This window comes from Eumetopias jubatus, unplaced genomic scaffold, assembly GCF_037043125.1.
Source record: "Eumetopias jubatus isolate StellerSeaLion01/CBP00866 unplaced genomic scaffold, mEumJub1_p1.0 scaffold_7, whole genome shotgun sequence".
NCBI lineage: Eukaryota > Metazoa > Chordata > Mammalia > Carnivora > Otariidae > Eumetopias > Eumetopias jubatus.
Window position 1 is genome coordinate 84009973 of NW_028274813.1, and position 21200 is coordinate 84031172.

General features: G+C 44.5%; 1 protein-coding gene across 1 annotated transcript in view; it reads right to left on the reverse strand.

Annotated features, from left to right (window-relative positions):
* EHD4 (EH domain containing 4) overlaps positions 1–21200 on the reverse strand; it is a 74966-nt gene that overhangs the window by 52296 nt on the left and 1470 nt on the right. Inside the window, exon 2 of the mRNA XM_028094440.2 lies at positions 3072–3248. Coding sequence (XP_027950241.1) covers positions 3072–3248 — 177 coding nt within the window. The remainder of the gene's footprint in view (positions 1–3071; positions 3249–21200) is intronic.

Genomic DNA, 21200 nt, shown 5'->3' on the forward strand with positions numbered 1-21200 from the left:
GCAGACAACCAGGTCCCATTCCTATTAAGTACTGTATTTGGATCTGGTTCCCAGAAAGTATGCTATGTAAAGAGGGGTTTGCCTGCCTTTAGAGTTAGCCCCGCTGGTGCTCCCATAGGGACACTATAATTACATACACATGTTTGAGCGCCCAACACTAATTGACTTTTTTCTTGTGTAAGCACCGGGAGAAACAACAGCAGTGTTGGGTGGATATGACTTAGTCGTGCTGTTTACTCTTAGGTGCTGATGAGGCACGTCCCTTACATGTGAGCCTCACATGTGCATGGCCACCGGCATGGCTAGAACAGAAACTCTTCTCTGCTAGTGCTCCATGAGGTGCAGGGTGGTAGACAGAAGGGAAGAGGAAACTGAATTCTAATATTGGCTCTCCCTTTTCTTGGGTAAATCATTTTACTTCTTTGCTCTCAGTTTTCTCACCTGTCAAATGGCCATTGTAGCATTGTCTTATTAATCCAGAAAAAGGAGTGTGTATGAAATTATTAATCGATAGTTGGGGACAAAAATCATCACCTTTATCATCATTGTTCGTGGGCTACATTAAGGACAGCCTTCAAAATTCGATAGAGGGCAGTAGGCAGTGTTTCTCAGTCCAAGTGTCAAGCCCTTCGGCGGTCCAGTGGTCACCAGTAGGGACTGTGGGCCACATGGCCTGAGTTCCAATTTGAGCTGCCACTCACCAGCTGAGTGACCCTGTGGAAGTTAAATTAACTTCTATGCATCAACTCCTCCTGTCTACCTTGGGGGTAAGAGCAGCACCTAGGTCACAGGGGTTTGCTGAGGATTTAGAGCTAATATACAAGTAAAGTCTAGAACTCTATCTCACACACAGTAAATGCCATATTACTATTTACTAATATTTTTCTATGTATTCTCAATTTAATTAATGCTTGATTATATAACGCATGGGTTATTTTCAGCAAGTTTTAGATCCCAGATAATGAGACTCGCCATTTGAAATTTTCTTTCTTTTTTTTTTTTTAAGATTTTATTTATTTATTTGACAGAGCGAGACACAGTGCGAGAGAGGGAACACAAGCAGGGGGAGTGGGAGAGGGAGAAGCAGGCTTCCCGCTGAGCAGGGAGCCCGATGCGGGACTTGATCCCAGGACCCTGGGACCATGACCTGAGCCGAAGGCAGATGCTTAACAACTGAGCCACCCAGGCGCCCCTCGAAATTTTCTTAAATGCTTCTTATCCATACTCATCTGGTGTATCTTTGGCATTTGAAAAAAGGTTTGTCAGGGAAATAAATCATCTGCCAAAAGAAAACAAGCCGACAGCCATTCTTCCAGGGTTTCCCCTTGTGAATGTGGACTTCACAAGATAGGCATTTGAAAAAAGTGGCAGCTTATTTCTTTTTTAAGCCTTTGTCCGGCAAAAAGAGAGTAAGACTCAAGGCAGTGGTAATGAAACCACGGGATTCCAGGCCAGTCTCTCATGGAGAAGGACCTTGTGCCCTGCACTTTCCAGGCCTCTGGAACCTTCCAGGGCCCATCTTGGGACAGGAAGACTGGCTATTGCCTGCTCCATGACCAGGGCTCCCCGGAGGCCCTGATGGGGGAGCTTTTTGTCCCACTTCCCCTCAATTGTCTCAGGAGACCCTCTGATGTTCTCCCACCTGGGCTCAACCCCTACTTCTCCCACAGGAGAGGCTCCGGTGCCAACCAAGGCCGCTCTGGAGATGGGGAGGAAACTCCTCCCAGAGAGCATCCTGCAGGTGGAAAAAAATCATCTGGACAGTAGTCTGCAAATCACTGTCAGCAGCGAGATGGGATTTCTCTGTGACTCCATCTACATCATCTCTGCATTTCTGTTCATCCTACTGCCATATTCCCCGGCTGCCATTTGGATGCCTCCTTCGATTTATGATAAGAGCATAAAAAAGTCCTTCGAGTCTGGTTTCTCTCAGAGGCATCTCTGGAGGTTGTCTGGGATGCCCTCGGCAGAGCCACTGCACAGCGCCTGGACACAATCATTCTTCCCCTCGTCCTTGTGAATGGCGCCCCCCGGAGTTGTGCGATGAGACATCTCAGCCTCTGGGAGGACAGCAGATGGCTGGGAGGATCCATTTCTATTTTTTAAACCATTTAAAAAGTTTCCTTTGTTTGGATGACCCCTCTCTGGCTTTGCACCCCCACAGTCCACACCCCCAGAGTAACTGGTCTAAGGCAGGAGACTCATAAAAGAGGGGAATGGAGGGCCGAGGGGTAGGGCAGGAGAGAAGAAAGAGAAAAAGGTTTAAAAAAAAAAAAAAGCTAGGAGTAGCAAAAAGGAGGAAGGAGAGGGAGGCGATGGCAGGTCAGTCCAAGAGGGCAGGTGCCCTGCATCCACACCCCCCTGTTTCACTGGGAGCCCTGGGGAGAGGGTACAGGGTAGTATAAACGAAACAGAGCTCCAGCTAAGACAGAACCTCAGCCATCCCCCAACTTCACTTCTGTCATAGAATGACCAAGTCACAAATTTAACTTTTTGTATTGTTTTGCCTCTACTTCCCCTGCCCCGCCTTAATGAATAAGGGAGAGGCTCAGAACATGGGAGTGAGAAGCCTAAGAGGCAGCGAGCCGGGCAGGTGAGGTGACCTGTCCTGGAATAATCAACAGGCTGAGTCTGGGGGTCAGGCGAACCCCAGGGGTCCTCTGGGCTAAGTTCTCAGTACAGGAGTCCCCAGCACACCATGCTTGAGCAGCGGCCATCCAGCCAACACTTAACATTGTCAGTGACGGGGAGCTTGCTTCCTGACAAGGCAACTTAATCCATTTCTGTGCAGCTGAAATATTAGAAATTTATTCTTTGTACTGTGTGCCCTTATAACATCCAATCCCGGGGCCTTAGCTCTGTCCTCTGAAGCCACCCAGAATAGGCAATAAATGATCATTTTCTATGATAATCTTTGCAAATACTTGAATACAGAAGCATATTCTCTATATCTTCTCTCTTCTAGAATAGACATGCTCCATCCTGTTATTGAAACTTTATACATAATTGGCAAGAATTCAAAGAAAAGGTTTAAACAACCTGACCAAAGATGGCGGGCTGCTGGTCCTTACCGATTCAGGAATGCATTTCCAAAGCGACTAAGCTTTCGAAATGGCTTTTTGGGGTCCACGACTAAAGCGTTCCCTGGGGTGCTGCCCTCAGTCTCCCCGTACATCACAGCAATGAAGGAATCGGTGGTAGGCTCTGGACCAATCCTCATGCCTGGGAAATCTTGTTCCAGTAAGTATCTAGGAGAGGGAAACAGAAAAGAAACTTAGCAAGTTATCACAAAGCAAGAGGCCAGAAAGCTTCCTGGGCCTAGAAATATAACCACCAAGAAAAGGAGAATGATTGGCATTTTACTCTTTTGCTAATGACAAATTTCCAAAGCTTAAGAAGCCCCACCTTCCCTCCCCCTTGAGGCCTAGTAACAGGTCAGGCATCTTGCAGACTTCCTGGGTCTTCTGAAAACGTACCTCTGCTCAGCACAATTCCCATTCCTGGTTCCAGTGGCACCATAGACACCACCCCAGGGAACTGTACCCAGCCAGCTCCTGTGCATCCTGCGAGAACCTGCTCAGGCCCACCTCCTTTTGGGAAGTGTTCCCATCCCTCCAGTGTGTTGGGCACACCTCCTCTGTGGGCCCCGGGCACCCTGTGCCTGCAGCCATGATGGTGCTCACCAGGGGCACTGCATTTTTCTCATCGTGGGCCCTTGCAGGCAGGCCCATGCCTATGGCCAGACGCATAGCCCCAGCACCCAGCACCATGCCTGCCCACAGAGGGCACTCAGTGTAGTGAATGAAATAATGAACCATCTCCCTTCCTTGTCACTGGTGATCAATGAGGCCAGCACATCCTCCCTGTGCACTTTACAGCTCCCCTAGGCTCCTGGAGGTAATGGCCATAGAAGCCGATCTCCAAAGAATTCTGCAGCAACAGAGGCTGTTATGAGGAATGGGGGTTGAAGAAGGGGTGTCTTGGGAGGGGTCAGATTTGATACCACCAGGGCCATTACTAGTCCTATGTGCAAACTGGAAGAAGATGCCCCTTCCTCCGGGCAGACACAGCCCTGCACCAGGGTTCACAGCTTAGCAAGCTAGCTGGATTCTACCCTGCAACATGCTCCCCTGCCCAGTGCCCTCATGGAGTTTAACCTGCACAACTGGGCAGGTGGGCCTAGCAAATGTCACTGATGGTTCCTATTCAGGGGGCCCAGAAGACCAACTGATGGGATATAGGTCAAGGACTGGCTCAGTGATACGGCTGGGGTGGGGCAAGGCGGCCAGAGGTAGAGTGGTGGGGAAAGTCTGCTTTATATGGAAAATGGCTGAGCCCTAACTCACTCCTCTGCACCAGCCTTCCACCACCAGCACTTCATTCAGCCGAAGCCCCTCGGAGCCCCTCCCTCACCACCAAGACTTCCTTTCCATGAAGAAGAAACACACTTCCCTGTATTTATGCCTATGTGGATGGGGCGGGGGCAGGGCAAAGACTACTCCCTCCTTCCTTTGCAGCCAAGGGGAACATGAAGAAAGGAGTACTTTGGAATACATTTCCCTCATTACCAAGCAACAGGTGGAAAGGCAACACCTTCAGAGAACACTTGAAAGTGACTGGGAAAAGGTTCTGGGAGTGGGGAGCGGTGGAAAGGAATCCCTGTTGCAGGTGATTAGGGAGGAGCCATGTCCCAAGCCTGCCAGGGCGATGACCCTTGACCTTGGGAGAGAAGCTCCAGGGCATGAATGTGCACAGTTTTCTCCAGCTCCCCATGCCTAACAACTATTTATTTTTTAAAATGTCCCAACTGATCAAATTTAGGTCTGAGCCTGTCATTTTATTTCCTGGGACAGAAGGGACTACACTCTCAACTGTCTAACACAATTTCGCCATCTTTCTAAGAATAAGAAATTAGGCCATCCCTGACACCTATGTTTTCTATATAAAATAAAAAACTGAAATCGTTTAGCCATCTCAGCAGGCTATATTCTGAACATTTAATTGATTTCATTGCTAGTTTTTATGTCATCCAAAGTTTCTACATTTCTTTCTGTGAGGTTGTGGAGCACCAGAATAGATAACATTTAAATATGTCCCCTAACTTTTGAGGAAATGTGAACGGACGATCAGATAACAGCACCCAGCATTTACCAAGTGCTCGTTATTTACCTGGAGTACAAAGCCCTCCATGTGCACAGTTGTTCGTGTAATCCCCATAACACTCTGTAGTGGGCACTAACATTATTCCCATTTTACAGGTGGGAAAACTGGGGCATCAGAAAGGCTAAGCAACTTGCCTAAGGTCACACAATAAGTGTGTTTCGGTGGAAATGGAATGCAGGCAGTTGGACTCCAGGTCTTGTGCTGTCTCCAGACAATGTTTTTCTTTGTTTCTGTTTATTTAAAGATTTTATTTATTTATGAGAGAGAGGGAGAGAGAGAGGGTGTGTGAAAGAGTGAGAGAGAGCATGAGCAGGGGAGGGGCAGAGGGAGAAGCAGGCTCCCCGCCGAGCAGGGAGCCCGATGCGGGGCTCGATCCCAGGCATCTGGGATCATGACCTGAGCCGAAGGCAGACGCTTAACCAACTGAGCCACCCAGGCGCCCCTTCAGACAATGTTTTAAACCTGGGTTTGAGCTGGTGGTTTGCTCTGAGATAAGGCGCACAGGGGGAGTTCAGGGCCCTCATGCAGAGTGTGCTGGCCATAGACACTGCAATCCTATTTCTCCTCAAAAGTGAGGGAGGAGAGTTCTCCCCCACTGTCTTCCTGCATGGTCCTGGGGCTGCCCTAACAAGGCACCAGCTCTCTCTGTTCTCCCTAGAGAAAAGCTGGGGAGAGAAGGAGATACTTTTCCAAACATGTTCAAATTTGATTTTTTAAAAATTTCAAAGCTTTTTCAGGCAGTGAGCATACTCGTAAATACCCTTAGGAGCAGAAATGTTCACATTTACAAAATCTTACGAAATTCCACACAAATCTTAGAAATACTGGTAGAAGCCAGCAATAGCATCTCACGCTCTGTGAAACTCCAGCACTTGCAGAGTGTAAAGAGAGTGTGTGAGTTTCATATACACATACGAATGTGGAATTTCGGTTTTACAGCCACTCTGGGATCTCAAGTCTGAAGTCATTCATCAGCAAAGCTAGGATTCAAGTCCAGATCACACCGCTCCCAAGTCCACTCTGATTTCCACGCCCCATGGCCTGGATGACGCTATGCCAGGAGATCCGTGGGACAGAGGAAGGGGGACCACCGAGGAGGGGGGCCTGGGTTTGGAAGAACAGCAATCAATGTCACCAGGCTCCCTGCAGCACACACAGTTCTCACAAAAGGCTCAGATCCAAGTGTTCGCTTGAAACTTGACAGGCACTCTCCCACAGAATCAATGTTAACAGCAATGGCTGGCTTGCAAGATAGCCCACAATGTTCACAGACACCCCAATAAAATAGAAACCAGACAAGAACTGTAGCACTACCTTTTTGGGGAAAACCCAGTGTTGGGCCCCGCCTTGGGCAGCTTTCTGCAATCTTGCCCCTTCTCAGCACCTTCCCAGGCCTGGGCAGGAGGAGGGCCCTTCAGCTCCCGGCCTCGGGAAGTGTGGATGGGGCTCAGGCAGGGGTGGAGAGGTGTGTGGATGCCGTGGTTCAGCAGCAGGTCCTCAGCAGGGAAGTAACTCACACGTAAAGGTGTGTAAGTCAGGCCAAGGAGAGCCTGGATTGCTTTTGATGTTTACATAAATATATAGGTTTATATAAAAGCACAACAAACCCCACTAATTTGGGAATAATAGAGTTTCAATGAAAAGCCTAAAGTATGAAATTGTTTCAAGAAGAGCATGTGTTTCTTATTTTCAAGTTCATAATGTAAGAGAAGCTAGAATGTCCCAAGTAGCAACCCTGCCAGACAGAACTTTAATAAATTATTTGAAAAGTATACTTACATATATTTTGGTTTATATTTGACAGATATTTGTTAAAGTATGTTGCTAATGTGAATCAGTTTGAAAAGGTGCCTCTGAACTGTGACTTTGACAAATCATTCCATCTTTGGGTGCCAGACACAGAAGAGAAGTAGAACTAGGAAGGGCTCTTGTGTAGCTTGTTTACCTTGTTAATCTGCTTAGTGATAACTTTCTCTGCAGATAATAAGAAGCCAAAATTCAGTGTTCAATTTCGTTATCAAAGCGATACCAATAAAGACATAATTGTATGTCTTTATTTATCTGAGAGAGCGAGAATGAGAGAGAGAGAGTACATGAGAGGGGAGAGGGTCAGAGGGAGAAGCAGCCTCCTTGCCGAGCAGGGAGCCCGATGCGGGACTCGATCCCAGGACTCCAGGATCATGACCTGAGCCGAAGGCCGTCGCTTAACCAACTGAGCCACCCAGGCGCCCAATGTATTAACACTTTAAAGAGCTCATAATACCCAACTCTGGTGAGGATGTGGTAAAATAGACACCCTTATGTATATTAGTGGAATAATCAGTTGGTATAACCTCGCTGAAAAGCAATTTGATACTTTGTGTCAAAAGCCTTTAAAATGGGGGCAGTTCTCCTTTTTGAAATCCATCTTTAGCAAAAATCCTAGACACAGGAAAAAGATTTTTGTGTGAAGATGTCCGTTGCAGCATTATCTGTAACAGCAAAAAAATTAGAAAAAAAATTGTGTTCTCTTTCCCATGGCTGTAAAATTCACTTATTGTATTTATGACTTATTCCCTGCCTCTACCTGGTAGACTATATGTTGCAGGAAAGCAGGGCTTTTAGTCTCTTCTGTTCACTAATGCTTCCCACATGCTTGCAACAATCTCTGGCACATGGTTGGGGTGCTCAATAAATACTTGTTGAAATAATGAGTGTTTGAATGTCTGATCACACTGGACTTTGCGCCACCTTTTCAAGATGCCAAGGCCATTCCTACCTCGGAACGCCCTCCCCCAGATCTCTGCGTGTCACATGATAATACTTCCTTGGGGAGCACCCTGACACAGAAGCCTCTCCAGTCTGGTTCCCCGTCCCTCCCCCTCATAAGCTAATCAGAGCACTTAGCAAGAGTTGATACTGTGCCAGGTTCCTGTTGGCATGTCATTGTCCCAGGATATTAGGAGCACCTTGAGAGGGAGGCCCTCGTCTGTCTGGCCCTCTACTGTACCCTAGCATCTAACACAGCATCTGGAACAAAGAAGGTGCTGAACCAGTGTCCGGGGGCTTGACCGGCTTTCTCCACACCCTCCTTCAGGTGGCCATCTGGCTCTGGCCTCCCTCCCTCACTTTTCTGCCTCCTCACCACACCTCAGGTGGGCTCTGGTCACTCTGTCCTGTCCAGCTGCCCCCCAGCCTCCCTCTCCCCCATCTGCCCTGCAAGATGAGATTGCTTTTCTCAAGTACCACTTTCAGTAGACAGCCTTCACCAACAACCCAGTCCTTCCCGGATGACTTCCCTTCCCCACGAGCCACCCCCTTCTGCCTTGAGCTCTGGGGTTCTTGCTCCTCACCTATTTTAGGCCTTCTTCCCTCCCTGATTAGTCTTTTCCAGGCCTAAAATTCCTGCCCCTGACTTCCCTTGCTTCATTCCCTCTGTCTGGCGGGGAATCGTGTCTCATGATCTCTACCATCTACCCTACTTGCTCTTTAAGTCACTTTATAAAGTGTCACCTCCTTCGGGCAGTCCTCTCTCCCTGAGCACTCCAGGACCTTTTTTTTCTGGCCACTCCCCACCGCCTCTTCTCTTGTGGACCCTCCTCGGGAATACCTGGTATTGGTGCTGTTTGTGGGCCCATCTCTTCTTTTCTGATACGTTGTCATTTCCTGCCAGGCGTGATCCACACACTCAGAACCCTTGAGTCCCAAACTCTCTTAGGAATTGTGTGGCTCAACCCCATGTCTTGACAGGTGAAGAGACTGAGGATTAGAGCCGGCAAAGACCTTGCTGGTCAGACTCGCTAGTGGCCGTGCAGGACTTGGAGCCTGGGGCTCCTCTCTCTTGGCCCGAGGCATTTGCTTTTCCTCCAGGCTCAGCCCGTCGCGCTGGGGTCCCACACAGCTCCCAGCTGCTGGCCCCCAAGGCAGGACCTGTCAGATACACGAGTTAATATACGATACTCTAGGCTGACTGCCCAGGAGAGTTTTACATCGGGGGATGGGGAAACTCAGGTACACTGCCGTCACACTGCCAGGTGGGCAGGTGCGTGTCGGAGGCAGTGAGGGAACTAAGGCCAACCAGCACACGGGGTATCTGACGTGGACAAAGTGCAAAGAAAGTGATGAGGTTCAAAGCCGGGAGCCTCGGAGAGTGGGAGTGGATTCTGAGGTACGACATACAAAAACGGGTCACCTACAGGCACGAGGCTGAGCAACTGTGTTAAATGTTGATGCATCAGAGGCTTTCTCAGAGCTAGGAGTTCCGGGGACCTTGTGGTGTTATCTGCGACAACAAGAATTCAGAGGAACAAGAGGCCACGGGAAGTCTGGAGAAGAATACCGCCACAGCGCACGGCCGACAAGCCCACCGCACACGCACCCCGTGCGTCAGACAGGGGTTTGGTGCCTGGCTCCACCTGGCTCTCCTTTCTCCTGTGTTCTCAGAAAGGGCTGCCACTTCCAGGGGTGAGTGCTCCAAGCCATCAACATAAAAAGAAAAACAGACAGACATCTGGGATTCCAAGCAGTTGGGCAGGGGGTTGGCGGGGAGGACGGGAGACCCACCATCTCTTTGTCCCTGTCCGCTAAAGGCCATGGTGTGGCCTTGTCCAAATGGCTCCCGGGCACACTGGCCCAGCCTTGGTTCAAGGAGCTGATTTCATGCAAGGGTGTATGTGGATAGTGTCTTCTTCCTTCCATTGCTTGGGCCAGAAAAAAAATTTTTTAACGTCACAGCAAGAAATGTCATTTGTGTCAAGAGGAAAAGAAAATCTTCAGGATGATGAAAAGTCCCTCAAGATACTCAAGCACCATCTTCTCAGAGATGGGCTTAAGAATGACTAAAAACAAACAAACAAACAAACAAGGTACATTCTTCAATGACAGACTTCTGCAAATGTTGTCTCCCCTGGGTATTCATCCATGCGTTCTGCCTAGGTACTGACTTGTGCTTGGAATCACGGACAAGGCATTAATTATTTTAGTAATACAGTAGTCCTCCCTTATTCATGGAGGATACGTTCTAAGCCCCTCAGGGAAATGCCTGAACCCTACAGGCACAATGATTTTCCCTACACATACAGAGACATGATAAAGTTTAATTTATAAATTAGGCACAGTAAGAGCTTAACAAAAATAGTAAAATAGAACAATTATAACAATATACTGTAATACAAATTATGTAATGTGGTCTTTCTCTCTAAATATCTTACTCTACTGTATTCTTCTGATGGTGATGTGAGGTGATAAAATGCCTACGTGATGAGGTGAGGTGAAGTGAACGACGAGCACTGTGTGACATCGCATTAGCTACTACCGACCTTCTCGCCATATGTCAAAAGGAGAATCATCTGCTTCTAGACTGTGGTTGACAGTGAGTAAGTGAAACCATGGGAAGTCGAAGAGCGCATAAAACAGGACTACTGTATACCTAACTTTTGAGGATTTGGTAGGTCCTAAAGTCTTTATATGAACAAATCTATTTCATCCTAAGTACCTTACAGGGTAGGTATTATTTTTATCCCCATTTTACAAATGAAAAAACTAAGGCTCACAGAGATTAAGTCATTTGTTAGAACCTAGATTTCTTACCCGTCCTGTGAGAACACTTCCTGCCCTGAATCAGAGCTTGAGAGGCTGAGTCAGCCTGCAACAGGAGCATTTACAGGAACGCATTCTGTGACTCGTAACAAATATACAAATCTAAGACTTCTTAGTAGGTATTGAATAATTAAATCAGCACTCCAAAAAGTAATATGGTGCATATATTTGGGGTGTTTTATGAGCATTATTTTTAAATTCTCAAGCCAAAATCTAGAGAAATGGCTTGTGTAATGATGAGATTTTTAGAAATGCTGGTGCCTACATAGGCATCTGTGCATAGTTTGAGAGTTCAATTCATTGCAATGGACTAGGACATTTTTAAAAAGAGCATGAAACCATCTCCAAAAGTCATTTTGTTCTTTTGAGTATCAGTTACTAAGGTTTTAAGCCATACAGATGTGAAAGAAATAAAGTACCGCTTTTGAGGGCAGTGGAGAAGCAGTTATATTTCCTTATTTTAAAATTCAGGGCTATGAGTTTAAACACATTTCAATGCATAGGAAGTGTTGGAAAGCTTTACATAATGTATTTTTTTACTGATAATACTTGACCCACTATTTCACTAGGAGAGCGAATGAAAAGAAAGGGTTAGTCCCTCAACTCTGATTTGTGTTGAATCTAGAAATGATGTTTTGAGAGTAGTGTCCTTTGTTTATCCTTGTGTTTAATCCCAAGAAATGCATGTGGGAGAAGAATCAAACATTTGTTATCACAAAAGTCTTATAAAATGGTCAGGAATATGTAATTATTTCCTAGCAAATAAGCACCACTGCTACCACCACTCCTGGACATCACTGAACAATAGATTATTATGAAACCACACTGTACTGTTTATAAGGCATTTCATACACATTTTATCACTTTGCCCTCACTGTTGTTGGAGCAGGCATTTTATCCCTGCTTAGGACAAGGTAAGCAGCTCGCAAGAGACCACATTAGCACAGGCTAATGACTACTTTTAACACTTTGATCTATTTCCATCCAGTCACAGTTCTGTGAATATAATTTTTTCTTTCTAAAGTTGGGATCAAAATGTTTAAATAATTTTGCATCTAGATTCTTCACCATTAGTTTTTCCTCATACCATCAGAAATTCTTTGAAAACAATTTTTAGTAGCTGCAGACTATTCTAAGACGAATGTCTAACAACTGAGTTTGCCACTTCCTTACTCTTGGGCATTGAAATCGTTTCCCATTTCTGGGTCTTATAAACAATGCTGAGATAAATATCAGAAATATCTCCCTTTCTTTAAAATTTTAATCCTCTTTGAGTTGTTAAAAAACGAAGTTAGGCCAAGCTTCACTTCCATTTTAAGACTCTAGGTCTTCCTTATGTGTGAAACCTGACTTTTATTTTCATTTTTGTTTTTTTCCTTTAGTTGAATCATGGACATATTACGGCCAGGGCTCCTTGCTCAGTTGACATCATCTTTGAAACTGCTGTGCCTACTAAGGAATCTACAATAGCCTGTGGGATCAAGAAACTGGAATTTGCTGGATAAAGCCTTTCACAGCTTGATTTTTCCAGCTATGAATGGCATTTCAACCATGCATGGCCGAGATGTGCTTCTGGCACATTGCTGTCTAACTGGGACCAGTACCACAAGCTGCTCCACTCTGCCTTCCATGCTACTCTGGAAGGAGGCTTGGAAGAAAGAGAAAGCAAGGAAAGGAAGGAGACAAAAGGGAGAGGAAGTTCACTGGAATCCAAGGCAACATGCTTCCCAGTTGTTTATAACCCTGTTAATTTCTCCAGTCATTCATTTGCTCATGCAATGAGGATCTATTAAGTGTCTTCTACGTGAGGACTTGTAATTTATGAACCAGACAACAGACTTGAGGTTGATCCGGGAGCACTGGAAAGCTTCATGACGACGCTATAGAACACAGCCTTTCCTGAAGTTCCTTAACTATAGGACCCTTTTTGAACACCTATTACCAATCTCCCAGAATTACCTTCCACAGAACACTGGTTAAAAGAAAAAGTAAAAAGGCATTTAATGAAGCTCAACATCTGTTGTAGTGTTTTCAAATGAAATTCTTTTAAGACTAATAATAGATAATTTCTTAATGTGATTAATTTATAAAATATTAAACCAGCAGCTAACATCATATCTTAAGGTGAAGTAACAAAAGCATTGTCATCACTATTAGAAGTTTGCTGTAGATGCTTGCTTCCCAATACAACCATATATGAAACAGCAGAGGAAACAAAGTAATCCTGAATGTAATTGATACAGTGGTCTATCTAGAAAATCCAAGAGACCCTACTAAAAAGCTGTCAGAATAACTTCAATCAAATGAACAGATACAAAACGAAAATGCATAAAAATCAGTAGCTATCTCACATACTTGCAATACCAATCTAGAAAATATAAAGGAAAAAAATCTGATTCATAAGAGAGAAGGAATATAAAATACCTAAGAACAACATAGAGTATCTAGAACCCTATGTAAGTAAATCAAACACCTCTCTGAGATCTATAAAAGGTCTGAGTCAAAGCCATGCTGTGTTCCTGCTTGGGAAGAGCAAATACCAAGATAAAATGCAGTTCCAATACAAATGGATCCCAACAGTATTTTCTGGGAAGAATCTAATGAAGTAATTTTGAAGTTCCTCTGAAAAAATAACAGGAAATGATGATTGACAGTATTAGTAAAATAAAGAGAAGTGAGATCAGAAGGGTCTGCATTACCATTTAATTAAAGAATGTTTTAAAGTGACAGTCCTTAAGACAGTATGTTGTGGGCATAAGAATCTACCTACAGAGCAATACAACAGGAGAGAAAGGTTCCAAAAGATCCCAATATTTAATAAGTTAGCATATGAGGAAGCCTCATGTGGTAGTGAGAAAAGGTAGGATTATTCAATAGTGCTAAAAAAATAAAAAAACAAGGGGCGCCTGGGTGGCTCAGTCAGTTAAGCATCTGCCTTCAGCTTGGGTCATGATCCCAGGGTCCTGGGATCCAGTCCTGCATCAAGCTCCCTGCTCAGTGTGGAGTCTGCTTCTCCCTCTGCCTCTGCCCCTCTCCTCTGCTTGTGCTCTCTCTCTCTCAAAATAAATAAATAAAATCTTTAAAAAAATAAATTTTTTCCTGTCACACTTGTTTTTAAATAATAATACATAGTTTTACAGATACTTCGGTGAAATAATGATCCTCATATTAGATTCTGTGGTGGGAATCTAATTTGGAATGACTTTTCTGAAAAGGAATATATGTACATATACATATTCAAGATAAAATATATAATGCTTTATTTTATATAAAATATATATTACATATATATGTATTACATAGGTGTATATGTAATCAGCAATATACATAAACTTGACAAATATTTATACCTTTTGATGTAGTAGTTCATACTTGGGCAGCTATTCTAAGGAAAAGAAAAAACTGAGACGTACAAAGATTGACAGCCAAGAATGTCCACTGTGATATTACAGATAACAGCATAAAATTAGAAACAATGTTCCAAGCTGTAGGATAGACTAGGATGCAATCATGGAAGCTATTTCTGAAGATTACTTCATGACACAAGAAAAAGTTCATCATATCATATTAAGTGAAAAAGGCTGTTTATTAAATTGCATTTTTTGCATAATTCCCAGTTTTGTAAGCATGACTTCTATGTCTTCATCTAGGTCATTCACTAAGAATGTGAACAGATGGAGCTTGGACTACATGCCATGGAAGGGCCACCAAAGTGAGCCTCCCTCTTCTGGGTTGAGGCCGACCGGCTTCAGGCTTCAAAAGTTCAACCATCATGATTCCATTAGCTGAACCTTTGTCTATCAATGGTTCCCAAATATTTCCTGGCGGAGGCTACCTAAGAATTACTCTGGGAGGTGGTTTATAAAAACCAAACCCAAACCAAACTCAAACCAGATTTCGGAGCCTCTCCCACAGAAATTCCAATTCAGGAGGTCTGGGATGGAGGCCCCTGGAATCTGTTCTCAGGCTCCCAGTGATTCTGACCCATAGCAGATCCAGGGACCACGGTTTTCTAGCTCATAATTTTCCAAGGTCTTGAAAATTATACTGAATGTCTTTTAGAATAAGCTTCTAGATGTGAGTTAAGGAAGAGAATTTTATAATTAAAAAAAAAAGAAAAACAACGAAAACCCCCGAACACATTTCCCCTCACATTTCTCCTCATCCGGTGGCATTGCTACCATTCGTCAGGCAGGTGATGTAGTACGTGGACAGGAGGCCAACATGCAGGGTCTCCCTCTGTGACTGCTGCCACCCCCACCACAGCCCCCTGCCCTCGAGCCCCACCACCCCCTGCTCCGAGGCCTGCCTCTTCTTAGGTTTCTGAGATACCAGCTGCTCACTTTCTACAGGCCCCTTCCATCAACTTATAATGGCTTTCATCGGAATGCCTGTCACCAGGGCACAGCTCCTCCCCTGCAGTACCCAGTTGCTGAGAGTTTTCTATATTTGACGCTTCACCTCCCACTTCACTCCTCAGCCCACCACCACCTGGCTTCCATCACCACCACTTACTGGCATGGCTCTTGCCAAGGTCACCCTGGCTCCTGATGGCTAATCCACTGGATCCATTTCAACCCTTTTCCCAGAAGCATCTGGCCCTGCTGACCATGCCATGCCCTCTCTTTCCCTGGCTTTTGTGGGGGCTGCCCGATGCGTCACCTATGTAGCAAATATTTTCCCTTTTGATAGCAGCACCCTGAGGAGCCACGTTTCCCCACTCTTAGTCCACATGGTTTGGGGGCCGAACACCCCACTGCAGGCATGGGTATTTCATTCTCCTGGCTCAAGGAATTGATTCAGGATGGGTATATGGCCAAGGTCTAACCAATGAGACTCAAACCTAAGACTTTTGCAGAAACCTTTGGGAAGAGGTTTTCTTTTTTTCCCCCCACTGGCGTTGCTGAGCTGGCAGAAGGTGAGTCTGGAATCAGAGATGGCCACCTGTCCCTACCCCATGAGGGGCAACTGCCTGAGAGGGAAGCCAACTTGAGGAAGGCAACAGAGCTGAGAGACAGAGACCAGATGGTGCCACTTGGGGTCCTAGGCCAGGCCTGAAGCCAGCACACCCTGGTCTGATCAGCTTCATGAGAAAATGTACGTTTTTCCTTAAGCCTTCTTCACTTGAGTCTCTGTTACTCGCAACCAAAAGACCCCAACGATAGCTCTGAATCACCATCCACCTCCCTGGTGACACAAGCTCGTCTTCCTCTCACTCCAGACCTATATGTCCAACCCCTTGTGGACTCTACACCTGGGTGTCTCCTTAAAAATGGGTTTAAGTCTAAACTCATAATTGTGCCCCCACTCTTCCTCTCCGTGTGTCTCCATCTTGGTGGGTAGCTCTACCACCCACCCAGTTATCCAAGGAACCTGGGCCTCATCATTGACACTTCTTGCCCTCATTCCCTGGTCTGGTTTGGGCAGCTAATTCTGGCTCATTCCTCAGGGCTCAGCTTTTAGGCTGTGTCATCAGGGAGGCCTTTTCCAACCTCCAAGCCGAATATAGGACCCCTCTTATGCCCACATCCCACCCTGTGCTGCTAGTATCACAGCTCTGGTCACCCAGAGCCCTAATGGCCTGTGGATTCTTATCCATATTCCCCACAAAACTCTAAGTTCTGGAATAGCCAGACCCTTCCCGGAAATCAGTATTATTTGAATAAATAGACACTGGGGTATACAGGTATGATCTTATATTGTATATTATAGATAGTCCATTCTTCTGTAAAAACTAAATATTTCAACATTTCAGAAAGATCTACGAAGGGCTTGGTATTTGGCAGAAAAGACTCATTTTCAGGGGCTCCAGTGCCTGGAGAACCACGCAATGGGGCCCGCAGTGTTTCCTTAACGGGAATTTCTTTAATGGGTAAACCAGGCTGCCTCCTAGTGAGTGCCTTCACTTCTCTTCACTTTAATAACAGACTCTAGAGCTTATCAAAGGAATGAAGTCGAGCTTTGTTCTTTAATAGAATCTATTTCCCCCTTTTTCTGAAAACTGGGACATTTGCCTGCTTCAAGTTTTCTGATACTCCTCATATTCTTTGTAAATTCTTAAAAACCACCAGACACAGCTCTTTGAGCACAACTACAAGTTCTTCCTATCTGGCCCTGCCATCTAGCCCTCGCCCCCCCTGGTATTTATGGGGCCATGCTTACGCCGCCCCTGGGGAGCTCCTCACCCTCTGGGCTTGGATACCCTCTCCCATCTGGCTGGGCTCCCTTTCCCATCTCTGGATCATTTGCTTTTGAGAGAAAAGGAGATAAAACAATACTAGCTGAGTAGTTCTGCTTTCTTTGAAGGTTACAGCAAGAGTCCCAAGCAGTGGGCCTATCACTTCCTGATTCTTTTTCTTGTTCTAATGATACCAGAAAAGGCCTTTTCTTATCCGAGGTATTTTCGCCTTTCCAGCCTGCTTACCAGCTTCTTAACACTTCACACTGTCCACAAACCTTGTTCTCACACTTGCAGATGGAACTCGAGTCCCCCTTTCCCCTATTAACACTATATTTAAATAATATTTAAAGTTTTAAAGCACAATTTTAAAACTTTATCAAATATTTTACAGGAAAATATTAGACTTTGATTTTACTGACTTAATTTGAGTGTTAGGAAGAATGAACATGTTTATACACTGACAAGAATATATGGGGGGAAACTATAGGCACTGTGTGATAGCTACTTATACTCCCTTTTCTATCTTTTTAAAGATTTATTTATTTATTTGAGAGAGAGAGAGAGAGAGAGAGAGAGAGAGAGATCACGCAAGGGGGAGGGACAGAGGGAGAGAGAATCTTAAGCAGACTGTGCTCAGTGCAGAGCCCACTGTGGGGCTTGATCTCATGACCTGAGATCACCACCTGAGCTGAAACCGAGAGTCAGACGCTTAACTGACTGAGTCACTCAGGCAGCCCTGTACTCCCCTCTCCCCTCATGTATATTCCTTAGTTCCTTTTGTCCATGTGTTCTTTTGGCTTATTTCCATAATTTTTGGTTTGCTTTCTTTCTGGCAACCATTTTTATTTTAAATTATTGCATACAGATGCAGAAATTACTTGACTGGAGCTACCTGCACAATTATGGAAATTAAAGAAATCACAGGATGCTGAACTGCTGGAAGACAGAACTGTTCTATATTTTTAACCAAGATAAAATTCATATACCACAAAACCTACTCCTTTAAAGGGTAAGGTACACTTCTCTGTTTTTAGTAACTTCACAAAGTTGTGCAACTAATACCACTATCTAATTTCAGAACACTTCCATCACCCCAAAAGAAACCCTGTACCCATTAGCAGTAACTCTCTATTCCTTTTGCAATGTGGATATCTAGTTGTCTACCATTATTTGTTGAAAAGAATGTTGTTTCCCCCATTGAATTGTCTTGAACCCTTGGAAAAACAAATTTACCAGACATATGGGTTTATTTCTGGACTCTCAGTTCTATTCTGTCGGTCTCCGTCTATTCTTATGCTACTATCACACTGTCCTGTAGCTTTGTAGCAAGCTTTGAAATGAGAAAGTATGAGAACTCCAATTTTTTTTTTTAAGATTTTATTTATTGATTTGAGAGAGAGAATGAGAGACAGAGAGCACGAGAGGGAAGAGGGTCAGAGGGAGAAGCAGACTCCCTGCCGAGCAGGGAGCCCGATGTGGGACTCGATCCCAAGACTCCAGGATCATGACCTGAGCCAAAGGCAGTCGCTTAACCAACTGAGCCACCCAGGCGCCCCTGAGAACTCCAATTTTGTTCTCTTTCAGGACTGTCTTGGCTAATCTGGATCCCTCACTTTCTGACTGAATCTTAGGATCAGCTTGTCAATTTCTGTAAAGAAGGCAGTTGGGATTTTGGTAGGGACTGCATGGAATCATAGATCACTTAGAGCAGTACTGCCCTTCTAAAAATATTAAGTCTTCCAATCCATGCACAGGGGATGTCTTTCCTGTTTTGTTTTGTTTTGAGGTTTTCTTTAATTTCTTGAAACAAAGTTTTGTATTTTTCAGTGCATAAGTTTTACACTATTTTTGTTATATTTATTTCTAAACATTTTATTCATTTAGATGTATTATAAAAGGAATTATTTTCTAAATTTCAGATCGTTCATTGCTAGTGCATGGAAATGTAACTGATGTTGTATATTGATCTTGTATCCTAACACCTTGCTGAACTTGTTTAAAATTTTTTAGAATTTTCCTAAATCCTTAGGATTTTCTATATACATGATCATGCCCTTTGTGAACAGAGATGGTTTTACTTCTTTCCAATCTACATTCCATTTCTTTTTCTTGCCTAATTGTTTTGGGCTCTACCTTTTTAAAGCCTATACAGTTTCTTGAATGACTTCCCTCTTTTGTCCTCATTAGAATAAATTTTTCTGGGAGAAGGGGACAGGGTGTAGGAGGAAGAGAGAAAATGGAGCTCTTAAAAACCAAAATATTGCAATCATGTGGTTTGAATTGATTTTCAGTGAGCCTCACATCCTCTCAGTGGAAATGTCTTCCTTCATAGCACTTGGGCCCAGGGATTTTCTGGGGGAATCTCTGAAATCTGTTTTCCTCAGGTTTTGGATACAAGCCTGGCTGAGCCAAATATCCACCCTTCCTTGGTTGTTACATAGTCTAAGAAAACATAGCCACTTTTCCCAATGCCCGTCTCTTCTCCTTTTTGGCCAATTCTTACTTGCTAGTTAGAGGTAGAGCATCCATGGTTTCTCTCATAGCATCCTCTGCCTTCTGAGAAATAAAACAGTTAGTGAGACAATAGGTTTATCAGCTGTTCTGCTTCTATCTCAAGAAGACTGACAAATAGCTCCATCACATCTGAAGTCACCTTCTGGGCCAGTTTTGTGATCCAGGTGAGGAGGGTCCACCAAGACTCTCCTTCCATATACTTCCATACACTTCCAAAAAATAAATATAGTTTCTGACACTCAGGTTCTTCATCCCATCTAGAAGACCTTTTTATTAGAACAAGGCACACATTTAATTTCCTCATTCCTGATGAAGTCTTGGCTCACCATGTTCTAGTAGAGCTCTTACTTCTTCCCAGTCATGGGACAAAAGGAGGGAAGAATGGTTTTATTAAAGGTGTCCAATGCACACCAAAGGCTTTGCTGATTGGCTTTAGAATGAGAGAAGTTTCCTTCCTATGAGTGCATGCTCTGTGTTACCAGTGACCTCTTGGGATATACAGGAAGCCAGGTGGATGGAAATCTTTGACTATGTAAATAGATGCACCCCATAGCCAAGTATGAGCTTCTAGTGCTCAATGGCTAGACATGAACAACCGAGGCACTGACCGGCTTCAGAAAGAAAGATAGCACTGGGTGTAGGCAGGATCCAGGATGGTCAGCACCCTGGGCCAACTCCACTGCTTCCCAGTCCGAGGGCAGGCTCTAGAGGGTAGCTGCCCTTTTGTTTGGGGCTTTCCTCCTAGGAGTTAAATCTCTTCCTCCTAGCTCCACTCTGAAACCAAACTCAGGTCTGTGTTGGCTCACCAAGCTTCCTGTCCACCTTGATTTCCTTCTAACCTCACAGGTCCACTTTGTGCCCACTACCTAAGGACAAAGTCACTTAGGCCAGGGAAGGTCTCAAGAGCAAGTGACTTCTTGGTAAGGTGACTCCTCCCTCACCCTGAGGTTGCACATGGCTCCAGTGCCTACTGAGAAGTGGTCCATTTGAAGGAAGTTGCCAGGAGTCAAATCTCAAAATCCTTCTTAAAATTATGCTTAGCCATTCCACAGAACTCCCCACAAATGATGAAAGAGAGAGAAGAGTGAGGCTATGTAAGCAGAGAGATGGCCATATCACATCCTGGGGGCCACAGGAGCACCAGGGCTCCCTAATCACACAGGGCACAGGAAAGCCCCATGGCAGAGAGACAGGAGGAACTGCCCAGGGCGCCATGAGCGTGCCACAGCTCATGTCTGCGATTATTATAATTATGACAATGCCAGCTTCTTATCCTTTATCTGTGTGTTTCAAAAGGCCCACCTCCCACTCTTGTACCACTTGGTCACAATACTTCAGTATCCCATATACTTAAACCGAGACCTTAAAGGTATTGTCTGTCATCTTTCAAGGTATTGGTTACTGTAACACTTCTATGGTTTGAGTGTCTGGGGTGATATATTTAATACTATTTTCCCCTTATTAATAAGCACCAAATAAGTCAATTTAAAAATTATTTCCTTCAGTCTTCCTTCACGTTCACTTTACTATCTAGAACTATATTTCAATACAGTGTATTTGCTTTGCTGAATTCATTCATAGTGTATCTGTACGTCTGGACTGAACACATTTCCTGTAGTGACAACTACTCTATTTGTAGGAACTATTTAGGTCACTGGAGTGGAGAAAAAGAGGCCACTGTTTAATAGAAAAGGCATATATCCAAATATAGATGCAGTTTTCTGAACACCGGTTGAACATCAATGATGGAGAGATTGTTACAATT